Here is a 14,500-nt window from a genome sequence, read left to right as displayed (position 1 = left end):
AAATAATTGACATATACTCATCTATAATAATATTATTGTGTGAATCTAACACAGATTGTAAATATCTCTTTGTATAAAATATTTATATGTATAATATAATAAATATTAAATACCTAGTTAATTAACTTTAGGAAAGCTAGATATAAATAGAGTAATCAATCCAGACTATATCCTAATATATTTATCAAACAATTTCAACAAACATTTTTCTAAAAATAGCATTCAACATATTATTATAGATTAATCTCCTTGTTATATAACTCGGACGTCAGTTAAAGTTGACAACAATCTGCTAATGGCATGTTTTGAACTACTAATTCACAAGCACACAGCTTAGTTTGAAATTAGTTGTGTTGTTAAAATTTACTACCGAAAATTACATAATACAGATAAATGTAGGCATTTTATTTGTTTTAAAAACAATGTATATTATAATTTATTTAATTGCATTATAATTTAATATTTTCAAAAGTACTATTAATTATTATATCAAATATATTTTAATACCTATATAGAAATTATTTGTAAACTATAACTACGTCCGTTTATAAATTGAACTGTTTGAAAATAATGTAATATTAACAAATGTCTAAGCACTATCATATCAGTATAAGATATTTTGATGTATTTAAAGCTTACTAGGTTTATACCATTTTATAATATAAGACACTTAAAACAATTAAAATAATCACTAATTAGTACATATTTTATTATTATAGGTAATTTACTTAATTTTATTTATATTATACTTAGTTATTTAAATAAAACTGATATAATACCTAACCGATTAACACTCAACTGAACCACTAAAACAAAAATAAAAAACTACAAACGTTTTAAAATTCAACCAAGAAACTATTGAGTATGAAAAATGTTTTAATTCTCATCCAGTTATTTATCTTATTTCTTGTTATTGCTATCACATGTACCTAATGTACGCATTTCTCATAAAACTTTTATGTGGAAAAATTGAAAGGTGCCTAAATATTATTTGTTCGCTTCGAAACTAGGAAAAAGCACTTAGTTTTATTACTTTTCTTTTCATTTTCCTGATCGTGTGGCTTAGTCGCTTAGATATTTGACCAAAGAAAACTTATTATTATACTAACAAGTTCAATAAGTCAAAAGGGATTGTTTAAGGTTTTCAAACAAAAGCAACAATACGAATTAAATCCTAGAAGGGGATTCCTTAATGGCGTGCCGATAATTTTCAAACTTGGTGTGCAACTGACGTACGAATTGATTGTGTAAGCCTAATCTTCTATTTTAGTATATAATACAACCAGTGTTTAATTTTTTACTACAATAATACATTGTGTAAGTGACACTGACAACAGTCTTTATTTAAAAATATTTTATTTTCATATTTTATCTTAATCACATTTAGCATTAATTAAATAAGATTATGCAAAATTTTTTATTTTTAAAAGTTTACATTTACAATTTTGGTTTTTTTTTTCAAAAGGATTTTATAGGTATAATTAATAAATAATTTCTATTGTATAATTTAAATTTTTTATCATGTAGTAATGCAGACTATGTTTAAAACTCATATTACTAAGCACAGATGTAAATTAACTGAAATCCTATTATGTGATAAAAGTTTAATTTTATAGTTAACATAAAAACGTTTGTTATTCATAATATTATAAAACGTTCTTTAGTATAATTTTTTTAAATTTTATAGCATTTTCTAGGTACCTAATACATTCATCATACTTTTCTCTCGCCATTATTGCCTACTCTCGCTTTTCTTCTACTTTCAATGACGTGACAAGTTAAAAAATTGTCAGAATCTATAATTTTAACCTCACGCCCGTTCACTACAATACCTATACCCTTAAAAATTACTCGTGGGCGCACAAACAAACAAAGGTACTCGTAGGCAATTGCCTCTCAATACCCCTTTTTTATGTCTCTACTATAATACATTTTTGTAGTATATTTAATTATCCTATAAAATTATTATATTATCAAATTACTCATTATCATCGAATTATATCAGTCTGTGATTATCGTGACAGCCTAGCCGTAATATTTATTTTGAACAAAATCTATTGTCATAATTTATAGTAATAAAAAAAGCACTTTTTTTAACAACTCTTACATAAAATACTTATTTTTAAAATAGAGCAATGTATAGCATGTTATAGGATAGATATTTTCATGTTCAAATGTAAAATTAAATCATTACGTTAACGATACGACTAAAAACTTTCTACATATGCAATTCAATTATTACTCATTATATTTAGAGGTACTCATAATATACTATTGATGTACGATTTATTATTATACACTTAATTAATACTTGCATGGTTATTAATAATTAAACTATGTATGATTAAATTATCGACTAATATAATGACCTCATATTAAAATGATTACATACTTATACAAATTATTACCTGCGGTTGGGATAATTTCACATACGTTAGGAACTTACGGTACAGCGTACACAGCATACAGTTTGGCGAGGGTTACACGAATACTTTGTATTAGCTGTTATAAAGGCTGCCATAATTTTGGTTATAAATTTTAACGCAGTCCATGCAATAAAGAGAGAAAACGAACGGTTCGATAAAAGGGCTGTTTCTCCCTCGTTTGTCCTTCCGTCTTGTTTCACCCCTCAGCACTATTCATTTACCCTACAGCACCTTCTACAGGATATCCTTTTGAATCCCACTTTGAACTAAGGTACACATGCACATAGTGAGTTTCTATACATCCGATACGTTCAAAGTGGCTAAAAATGAACAAAATCGAACATTTCCTTACTCGTTCTCTATCTTTCTCATGGTTTTTCCTATTTTTATCTTTGTTTCTTTGGATTCCCTCCAAAAAGGATTAAATATTTTTATCAGAGTACACACAACACCAACACCTAGGCGTCATCACTACTGCCACAGTTCCACTGCTATCACGTATTTAGTAATTTCCCACTTAAGAATGGATTATGTAATGACGGAATATATACAATTAGGCTTATAAACGATTTATAAAAGATTCGTTAAATTTCAAATTTCCAAACATGAAATAACTTATTATTGATCAATAAGTATTAGTTAGGAAATACTGTAACACTGTTATTGTTTTTACTTACTATACACGCAATCTAAAAAACGATGATTGCCTAAGTTATAATCCATACCATCTTTAAAATAATTCAATATCTATGTTATTTTTCAGCATAATTCAATTTTACAATTTAATAATAATAATAACAGATATATTGTTATATTATACTTTAAAAAATAATGACAAATAGTATGGAATTTAATATATTATACATTATAATTACATTTATATAATATTAAAAGTAATTGTTTTTCGAACTTTTCAAAATTTAAATGGATGACGAAAAAAATTAAATTTAATCAGAATAAAATGGCAAAATAACATGTTGGTGCTATCGTAACAACGGTAATAAACTAAATATAGTTTAGGCTATAAAGTTTTTATATAGACATATTTAATTTTCATGGAAAGTATTAGGTGGTATAGATAGATTAAGTTGTTGTATTTGTTCAATAGATATTAAATTTAAGAAACGAAACATTTTTTATTATAAAAAAAAAATATTCCATATTTTTTATTCAACCGTGGTCTTAGTTTTAGAACAATGTAAGAATTTTATTTTTAGTACTGCCACATTTTAGAAGCGGGGAAGCTATTCATTCCAATTTATATGCTTTTTCTAAGTAACATATTTTGGGATAGTAAAAGTGTTTCTAAAGTTTCAAATAGCTCTTGTATCAATTTACAAATGACTGCAAAGAGATCATTTTTTTTTTTATAAATTTTCAATAAGTTTTGAGACGTTTGAGAAAAACTTAAAAATACAATCCCTGAATATTTTTTCGTAAGTCGTATTTGATCGCTTTTCATCTGGAGTTACATTTCATAAATCATAGTGTATATTTATACCCACAATAAAGCTTCATTCATTGGTAACGATTTATTACATAGAAGAAGACGTCTTGTAATCGTGACAAAACAAAATGTGTTTTATTTTTATAACAATTTTAAGTGTTAAGTGTTAAAATTGCAACTCGTGCTTATATGTGACTAACATAATTATTTCTAAAAAGTTATGATTTAAAATTCTTATGTTAACTAATGCGAATTAATTAGTATTTTTTTTCCGACACGTGTGAGTCAGAAAATTATTACGTTATAAGGTCTTAAAATATAAAATGTTAAGACCTTTATAAAAACAAAAAAATTGTTGAAACAATAAAAATTAATAAATGAAAAAAAAATTAACTTATAAGTGATAATAGTATAAAATGGCAAGTTTTATTTTTGTTTCAAAACGTTTTTGGTATAATTTATTATGGATATAGATTGATACATTCCTTAATATTAATATATTTTAAATATTTTTTTCATATTCCTAAATAAAGTTTATAATATAAGTTCATATTTTTTCTGTAGCAATAAGACTAAAATAATACTGTAAAAATGTATCATTATTCGAAGAATAAAAAATTCTACGTGCAATAATAATAATAAAAAAGTTTACAATGATATAATTCAAAAGTAGAGCGTATTTGCTTCACTAAAACAAAAAACACGATCAGTGAAGTAGAATTGAAAAATGAAAGCATGTATTTAAATACGGATAAAGACAATGAGTTGCATTAAAATGAAAAGGAACAATGTAGGCACAAACTGCATTTATTGCAGATTTGTCTTACGTCCCTGCAATCATCCTAAACCATTTTAAAATGTAGCTTAACACTTAACTATTTTATTGTATGATATAATAGTACTATTATATATTTATAATAAAAATAATACTTTTTTGGGTAGAAAATTGAATCTAGTTTGTACCTTAGTGAGGTTAAAATTATTAGCGTTGGTTGAATTTTTGTTATGTTTAAAAATGGTGAATTTAAAATTTTGTTAATAGTATTTTTTTAGAGTTGATTTCGATATTTTTTCATGAAAAGTATATGAAAGAATATTTATTACTTCTTTATTGTAATAAGTGTGTTTTATGTATTAATGTACCTAAGTCAAATACAACTATATTACTTTAGTTTCGATACCTTTAGTGGGTAGTGAATCGATAGTAACAATTTATTTAAATATAAATTATTAGTTAATTGAGTCGGCTTAGGTAAACCCGACATACAATATTAACTTGGATATTTTAATAAATAATTAATACTGGTCATGATCAAGCGGCGTTATATATAGGCAATTCGGCTACATCACTGTAGTCATCGTGTACATATTGTAGTAAATTAGTTGATATTAGTATAAATCGTAGATGAAAATACATGATAATTTACTTAACATGCTATACTTAAGAAAAATCTAAACTTTCAATTATAATTAAGGACTATATTTTCGAATACTTGAGAATTGAGATTTTTTTTATACCATTTAAATAATGTCCCGTGGTGATACAAACTTTTGTTTTTATACGAGAATCAACTTTTTTACTTTAAACTTTAAAGTATTCAGTAGATAATTTTTTTGAACATTTTTATATATCTAAATAAAAATTCAAACGAATGGTTTCCAACTTATTAAACTTTGAGTTGGTACTAAGAATAATAGTCTGTTTCAAACATCCGCCGATGACTACATAAAATAAAAATAACTTTTGTAAATTCGTTTATCTGTGTTATTATTATTTGTTACCAATCAGACAATTATTGATATAAATTATAAAATACTAATAAATTAATAAGATTATTATAGCTTATCTAACTTTAAATTCAATTAAAAATCGATCAATGATGACTATCCTTTTTGTTTTATCGAATCTATAATCTAATTTTGTTCCTAAATACTAACGAATAAATATTACATAATAAATTGTACACTATAACATGTATACGTATTGTATAGTGTACAAGTACATATATTATTCTATTACTCTAAATACCTAATGTTTTATAACTCGGGAACTATTTTGATTTAAATTCATTAATGTTATTAACAAATAATTTTAAGTAAAAAAGGGGTAGTTCTCATTTTAAAAGTATTTAAAAAAAATAAAAATAATTTAAATCGCATGGCTTTCTACTAACGTTTATTACCTGATTTTCATAAGATCGTTTAAGACACTAATTGAATAAAAAAAAAATATTGCTGTTACTACGAGTTAAAATCATTTTTGAAACGATTCGAAATAATATTAGTTTGCGTTACACTCAACACGGAACGATGATTCTGTATCAGTAGTATAATTGTATGGTTTGTTCACGTATATCAGCTTGAAACGATCGGTTTTGATTACTTTATAATTTGTTTTAACAATAAATTGTTAAAATTAAATAATTTAAAAAAAAAAGTAATAAGCGTCATACTTTGATCGGTATCACTGATCAGATTTAATAATACTCTATATTATAAATTATAATAACGTCATATCTATACAATAACCACATCTATTGTTGAAAAAAACTACTATTGTTTTATAACTTAAAATAGCAATTATGTACCTATATTGTTTTTGAGGCTCATGATGACAAGCGCATTTTATCATACATATTATTTTTCTACTGGAACGTTGCAAAGCTTTTTTTATTTTTCAAAAGCCCGTGGCATTTTGTTCGTCTCGTTTTTTTTCTCTATATTTTACTCTGCTGGATGTATTTTTTTTCTTTTTTCTTTTTTAATATATTGTCTCGGTGTCTCTCGGACCTGCCGTCATCAATATTCATGAGAACCGGGTCATTCTCCCCTTGTCAACTTAAACGTCGGCCTTCATTGCAAACGTATTCATTCGCTCATTGATCTTGTCTAAAACGTTTTTTTTCTCTCCCTTTGGCGGCCACCGCCGCCAACGCCCCTTTGAATATTAAAACTTAAAACGTACATCTGTCTATATATGTACTCGCGGCACAAGAGCAGCACGCGTCTTATGTCCCGGTGGAATTTTGCGGCATTGCACTCGTAATAAAATAATAAATCTAACCGATGGCGGCAGTGTGGCGTCGATACGTCGGCTGGTATAATATCGAACTCGTCGTGATAATAATAAACTACAATAAGTATTTTTAAAAGGGTATGCGTAAACTGGGGCAGTTAAATAGCGATTTATCGATATATTGGCGCGTCCTCGACGAGGTCCGTCCGCGAGTGTGTGCGGTGAAGTATAAAAACATTACCGACATAACAAATTAGCGGTCAAATGGAACATGTCTACCCCTCATCCACTAAATACCGAATTTCGTTCCATGGCATAATATTTTTATAATTATTATTTACCGACACTTATTACCACGCGCCGGGTGCACTCATAAAATATTTATGATTCGAATTTTGTCGATTGACAATGATATTGTGTTCGTCGTGCAACGTTTAAGATTTAAAATGAGTGTTGTGACTTAAGACTCGGAATTAATTTATCGTTATTTATGGCTGCATTACATCCTTTTGTTTTTAATAAAAACTCCGTTCTGGAAAACTAATGAGTACACATCTGATATAAAATCGGGATTTGTCCCGGATGTCCAGCGCTTATAAATATTTGACAAGAGACGCTAACGGATTAAATCATATTTTAACATTAAAAATAGTCCTTAGGAAATGCGCTCGTCTTCCGCTTATATATGATTTAATTTAGCGGTCGCAAACTATATGAAAACCCGCTGGTTATATTAATTTCACCCGAAAACCTTGTCGGTTGTTATCATAAAATTGGATTAAATATAAGATTTGGGGGAAATATGTTTTATAACGATTTACAACGCACAGTACGTCGTTAGTAACCGTTCATTATTTTTATGATAATAACAACTGTATAAGATAAAAATGTGTCGGTCGTGGAAAATCGGCCTTACGGCGTGAAAAACAAAAAAAAAAAAAAAAAAAATTAAATACCTCTTCACGAGAAAAATAACGGGAAAACGATACGACCGTCGCACGATGTTTATGGGACGCGTCGAAAACCGAAAGAGTGACCGCCGATAGCGATGTACAGGGCCGCGGCCGACCAACAGACGCCCGTGGACAGCAGCACGATGAACGCATAAAAATTGACGTTGGGCACGTCCGCGGTCGTCCAGTCGCAGTCCAACTGTCGGTAGTCGCGACTACCGCCCCGGCCGCCGCCGACGCGGTCCGCTTCGGCTAGACGCCTGGCCACGAGCGTAACGCCCCACAGGGCCGGATACCATTGGTCCGTGGCCGGGGACTTCACCAGCGGCAACACCACCTCGTCCAGCCATTGGCGCAGCGCGGTCCGGCGGACGCGCGCGCCGGCCGCCGTGGCCGTCACGAGGTGGTCGAACAGCGTCTGATGACAACCCGCGTCCCAGACGCCGAACAGCACCGGCCGCCCGGGACGCCACGGAACCACCAGCGAATGCGGTAGCGTGTCGTTGTCGAAAAACGGTACGGCGTCGGTGTAGACGTCGTCGGCGTCCGCGGCGCCGCCTACCGCCGCCTTCTTTGTCGGCCGCCATCGCCGCAGCAAACCGTACTGGCTGGCGTCCACGCCGCGGCAATGGCCAGCCGACTTGTCGTCGTCCCTGGGCCTAACCGTCGACCTTGACCAGCCTATGCGTCGCGCAGTCGGCGCCACGTCCTCTTCCGACCGGCGGCCGCTCGCTGTCGGTTTGGCCCAACCTCGGCCGTCCGTGCCCAAAATGTGTCTGTGGACAATAATTTGTTTGCTTCAATCGTAAAATAGTAATAATAATAATAATCATTTACAGACGAATACGCAGCGAGACGGCGATAACAGATATCACGATTATCTGTAGGTAGTAGTTGTACTTACCAAAAAAATGTTTAATTTTAACCATGGGCGGATAGGCCATTTTCGGCCTACCGGGAAATTTTAAAAAGGGGTCCCACATGAAAAAAAAGTCTAAAAAAGGCCGCATTACCGAAATACGAAGGGGGGGCACCGGGAAATGCCCGGCTTTGTTAAAATTTAATTAAATTTTGTAACACTAATTCATATGATATATTTCACGTATTATTATCATTTTACTAACAACGGTTCGCAACGTTTTAAAAACGTAATAAGATAAAACTATTTAACATAATATTATCTGTTGTTGTGATTTGATTTATACATATCATATAAATACAACAAACCGTGCGATTTCATATTAAACTGATAAATGTACAAACACGCTAAATTGTTCATACGCACGTGTAAAAACTAAAAAAAAAAGAAAGAGTAGACTATACAGATTAGTTAAATTAAATAAAAAATTTCAAAAATAGTATGTAGTACTTATAGATAATTCGCTATTATTCCACTTGAAATGCGGGGTATAAAATATTTTTGAAAAATACAGTTATTGAGATCTAAAAAAAAATATACAGATGATCTAGTATTTAAAATTTATTGGTTTAAGTTAAAAAAATATATAAGCCATCTAAAAATAACAATAAATTAAAATAAATCAGTTAGAAAAAATTATCAATTAATCGTCCAAAAATGTACAATCCTCTTCTGCGACTACGCGCTGTTCTGGGTTCTAAAGCATGTGTGTTACGGTTGTAATCGTGCGAGTTTAAGGAACAACACGAGATTTTAGTCGTAAGTTGGAACGAGATCAGATGTAAATAGTATGGAACGCTTTACGGAGAAAAAATAGAAATTACGAGTACCTACCCACGTTTAAGTGGTCGACCGAAGGTTCGGTTTTGTTACACATATTCGCCGCCCGGTAGCGTGACCGACTTCTGTATTATTTACGCGTCCAAAGTTATATTATATAATGTTGTATTACTTTAAAGGTCGAGAGTAAACTGCGGATCGAAAAACAATATACTTAAGACTCGTTTGGCGTATAATATAAATGTACTACAACTGTTATTAAGAAGAAGTTTTCTACAGTAAAGGTCGACGCCGCGTGTGTGTCCTAGTTCATAAAAAAAAAACACTCGACCTTCGGCGCCAACGCATCAGCCAACTACCCAGATTATACGAAAGTTTCTTCAATTTTGTTTTATTACACATAGGCAGTAGGTACATATTATACACCCTGGCTATCTAGTTATAGCTATGCTATTACATTTCCGTGATTTACGACGTTTGGTATAATTATAATTTTTTTTTCCAGTTCAAAATATATGATTAAATGAGGTGTTAAATTTCTAAAAGAAAATTTCCATAAATAATTTTAAAAATGTAAACTAAACATGCACATTTTCAAGTGTAGAACCTTTGAGAACCTTTACCATACCTATTATATGGTATAATAATATGGTGTTCATATAAAATATATACTAAAATATATACCAGTGACGTTATTTGGTGGTGGGGTAAAATATTAATTTTCCCATGTCTGATTTTAAAAACAGTACGACTATAAATTATAGAAATATTAAAATAGATTTCACTGTTTTGTATTTAAATTTAGTTCTCCACGTCTTAGTTTGCAATAAAATCAGCCTATTATTAAACTAACTATTATTCTATACACGTATGTTGACTGACTTATTTCAGATGTTTAATTAATTTAGCTTCCATATGTATGGTTTCATAATGGATTATAAAATTTAATATATATGTCATTAGCAAATCGGATCACGTTTAATCTGCAATAATCCTATGTGACAAGGTCGAAGACGGATATTTCATAAGTATATCTTTTCAACAAAAGTTATTAATATAATACTTTAAATCATGTTAGATCAGTTTATGTTTGTTACCAAATGTTGGTATTATAGAAAAACAATTTTACTTTTATTTTTGAATTAAAAATTAAATATAAAATTAATTTAAAGTTAATGAGAAAATGGATTATATAAATAACAACCAAACCGACGAAATTATTGTATTATTTAAATAATTTCTTCAAAATCAAGGTGATGAGAATTTTGTTGGCTTCATTATTTCCGTTACCCTACGGCTAATAATAATAAATAATAATTAAGATCACTTTTTAGTTCTCATAGATATAATTATATTGGTACATGAACCCTATTGATGGTGCAAAAAGCAAAAGGGTAGATGAGTGGGCAATCACCCCCAAGTACCATATTTGCAATTTATTTAGTCTCTAGTCAACAAATATTACTTTTTTTTATATCTTTTTTTTTAAAATTCTACAATAACTTGAAAGTTAAATTAAAATTTTTATTATTTTTACAGTATCATCTCTACAAAAAATTGTTTATATTATCAATAAAAGCCATATTATATTCAGTAAATTCATATTAATCATTCAAAACAATATATAAATATATATTGTACATTATTATACAAATTATAAAAATTTAGTTTAAAAAAGTTGAAAATCTAGTTTGTCCTATTACATAAAATACTTTTCTTAAATCACTACCTATGGAAAATACTATGAAGTTATGCCCAGTAAACCCGTTGAAGGAATGGGGCAAATACTATGAAAATAAAGATGACGAGATTCTGAAAGACATTTCATAGGTACGCTTTTTGTAAATTAACTATTTTGAAAAAGTCATAACTGTATAGAATATTGATTTAAAGTATTAAATATTTTATTCAACATGGCGAAACCCCAAAATGAGATGTTCCTAACAATGTCAGTATATATCAACAGTGTTTTCGATCTATATATATTTTTATAGATTTCTATACGACAGCAGCAGTATAATGGTGTGTGGCTTTCTGCTGCAAGTAACTCTGAATCAATATTTAAACATATTTTAATTTTTCAAAAAAAAACCGATTTAGTGCGACTACGAAAAAAAATTACTTGATTTTTTTTTCGAGTTCGTGTAACTTTTTAACTGTCGTATACTTGGCTCGACCCTCGTAGTACAGCTCTTTGGCGCGCGGCAGCAGATTGGCGTGTAAGTATCCCCCCAAGACGTCCACGACGATGATCATCGCGCTCTTCCTGGCCGAAGACGACACGATTTTCTTGGCCTCGATTTTGATCAGTTCGTAGTATACGAGGAAAATTTCACCAGTGCTGTCACTAAAGTTCGCTCCGGGAACCAACGACCCGATGGTCATTCGGCACTGGAGTTTGATCCGCTCGTCGAACGTCCACGTCTTCCGGTCGTCCGTGAGCTTGTACAGGGTGGTGCCGTACGCGTCCCGACTTCCGGTACCAGCGATGATCGGCTGCAACACGACGACCAACACGACCGCTCGACATAGTATAACTGGACGGCGGCAGCGGCGTATTTCATAATTTTTAACGTGCGACGTCATGTTTTTCCTAAACGGTCTAATCTATATAAAAAAAAAACATGCAAAACAATAACAATAATAACCACGGAAATTATAAATAAAAAGCCAGACGATTATAATATTAATATTGTTCGAGGCGAGAATAAGCTATTAGCCGCAAATATATTATTGCGTGAGTCGTACAAAATCTTAACCATAATGCGTGTATGGTACCTACGTGTAACGTGTGGTAGGCGTCTGGTAAAAACAAAATAATCGAGAGAGCGAAGATATCGACGAAAAAAAATTGATAATAGAAAAATAAAAATAAGTATTGTGTGTTGCTTATAACGTGTAATTGATTAATTGCAATTTTTTTTTTTAACTTGTAAGCACAAAAATCTAAAAATGTTGGACAGTTCTCCTTAGCGCGAGCTCTGTCGTCCACATTTCGTCCGCGAACGATCCGTTGTCGCAGATCAAAACGTCGTCGGTAACCGACGCGAACTCAAAATAAATAGGTACAACACGTCGTATCGCAAACCAAATCGATCACTCGTTTCGCGCGGAATCTGTGTCGCTTCGCGCAGAGTCGTGCGCTGGTCAGATTTTCGTGATCTATCGTCATCGATATCGCCGCCGTGCCCCCTCATCATCGGTCGCGTGCATTCGCTTATTATAATATTATAATATGTTCAGCTCACGTCTATATTATATTATAGTATATCCGCGTTACTGCTGTTTTCTGTCGTCATTCGTCGTAAACAGATCGCGTTTATTATCGGATGTGACGATATTATATTATTACTTCGTGTGCAGATAATTCGATATTCGTTGTCATAGTAGTTGGAAAAAGCATATATTTTTTTAATGCGATCGTACACCGTTACCGCGCGAAAACCGAAGAAATCGGGAGTGGTAAAGGACTAAAAATAAATAAACAAATACGGCGACGTCGGAATAGTTTGTTTTTCGTAACTCGACGTTTTGCACTTGTCTGGCACTCGGCACGACGACGTTTTTAAAGAGATTCGTTTTTGAAACGATTTCTTTTCCTTTTTGGCATTTTAAACACATAGTAAATATACGTAGGCACTAATAATCGCGGTGTCGTCGTAATATATTATCGATAAACACGCGGACGAATAATACGACGTGCGAACGGTGGTTTTGGGCTGTCCGCGCGTGACTGAAATACTTATTTCAAAACTAATATTTTACCGGACTCCTGCGGCGCGCATGTCGTCGCCGTCGTTTAATATGACAACGCGCGACGACAGATCGTCCGGCGAGTTACACGCGCCGCGGCCGAAGCGCACGCGACACTATATACGCGACGGTCGCGATGCGCTCCGATCATTATTATATTCGTATACGCGTATTATCGCACGCTGTAAACGCCACGTTCGTTTGTGCGTTACGATAGTTACGACGATAATATTATTATAATAAATCATCATCGCCGCGAGTAAACATTCACTTCAGTTTTAACGCGATTATAAACTCTTGTAGTACTTATAATAGTAGTCTCACGTGCCAGCTGCCGTCAATTATATAAAATATAATCTCTCCGATTGCCGAGTACCACTGCAGCGCAGCGATGCCAATAAATTTTTAATCGAAAAAAAAAATACGCGTATTTTAATTACTTACTGAGACCCAATTATATTCTTATTGGTCGACCGTCAGCGTGCTTCTTCCGATATTTATAGCACATTTATTACGTTTTTCATCGACGACTCCGTAAGCATTAACTTCCGGTAATATAATATATTTATCGTTCATTTTTTTTACTCGTCCTCGGACACAGGAGACAAAAACTTAAAAAATATCGACAACAATTCAAATTCGACGAAAATTTAATCATTAGAAAGGAAATCTTTCACTTTAAAAATCCTAATTTATAATATATATAGTAGTGCGGGCACATCATCGATGTTTTACACGCACATTATCGTCATTTGGTATGACAGTATACCAAAAATTATCGTGACGAATCGCCGATGGTCGTATAATATGTCTAAATAGTACACAGTGCGAGAACCGTTTTGGGCTGTCCACGCGTGAATGAAATACCTATTTTAAAATTAAAATTTGACTGATGGGATACGCACATAGTCGTTTAATATGGTAATCTAATATAACGACATAGCTCGTGATGAATCGTCGAGGCATACGACATTGCGACAGTCGCGTTGAGTTTTCATCATTATTCGTCCCCAAATGTCCCAAATTCAAATGCGACGTTCATTTCAGCAGCGTTACAACGATGTTATAATAAATTATCGTCGTGCGAGTAAAATGGTCACATCAATTGTAATGCGATTATAAACTCTTGTAGTAGTCTCGTGCCAGCTGCTGTCAATTATAAAATGTATACGTTTCGTTTGCCGAGTAACACTGCGGCAGTAATTC

The 14,500-nt window shown here is 32.0% G+C and overlaps 2 protein-coding genes across 3 annotated transcripts in view; one reads left to right on the top strand and one right to left on the bottom strand.

The window, feature by feature from the left end:
• LOC132928289 (acetylcholine receptor subunit alpha-like) overlaps positions 1-14,500 on the top strand; it is a 48,280-nt gene that overhangs the window by 29,275 nt on the left and 4,505 nt on the right. The window lies entirely within an intron of this gene.
• On the bottom strand, positions 6,392-13,355 carry LOC132928290 (uncharacterized). Of its 2 annotated transcripts, XM_060992855.1 has the most exons (3): positions 12,324-13,355; positions 11,664-12,148; positions 6,392-8,618 (listed from the first exon to the last, which is right to left on the bottom strand). In XM_060992855.1, the coding sequence occupies exons 2-3, from the start codon at positions 12,125-12,127 to the stop codon at positions 7,895-7,897; spliced, it is 1,188 nt and encodes a 395-aa protein (XP_060848838.1). In that variant the 5' UTR covers positions 12,128-12,148; positions 12,324-13,355; the 3' UTR covers positions 6,392-7,894. The 2 variants fall into 2 exon arrangements, with proteins under 2 accessions (XP_060848838.1, XP_060848839.1); XM_060992856.1 differs by lacking the exon at positions 12,324-13,355 and having other exon boundaries at positions 11,664-12,185.

The sequence above is a fragment of the Rhopalosiphum padi genome, chromosome 4 (assembly GCF_020882245.1).
Source record: "Rhopalosiphum padi isolate XX-2018 chromosome 4, ASM2088224v1, whole genome shotgun sequence".
Classification (NCBI taxonomy): Eukaryota; Metazoa; Arthropoda; class Insecta; order Hemiptera; family Aphididae; genus Rhopalosiphum; species Rhopalosiphum padi.
Note: the sequence above shows the minus strand (reverse complement) of the source record. Positions and strands in the feature narration are given on the sequence as shown.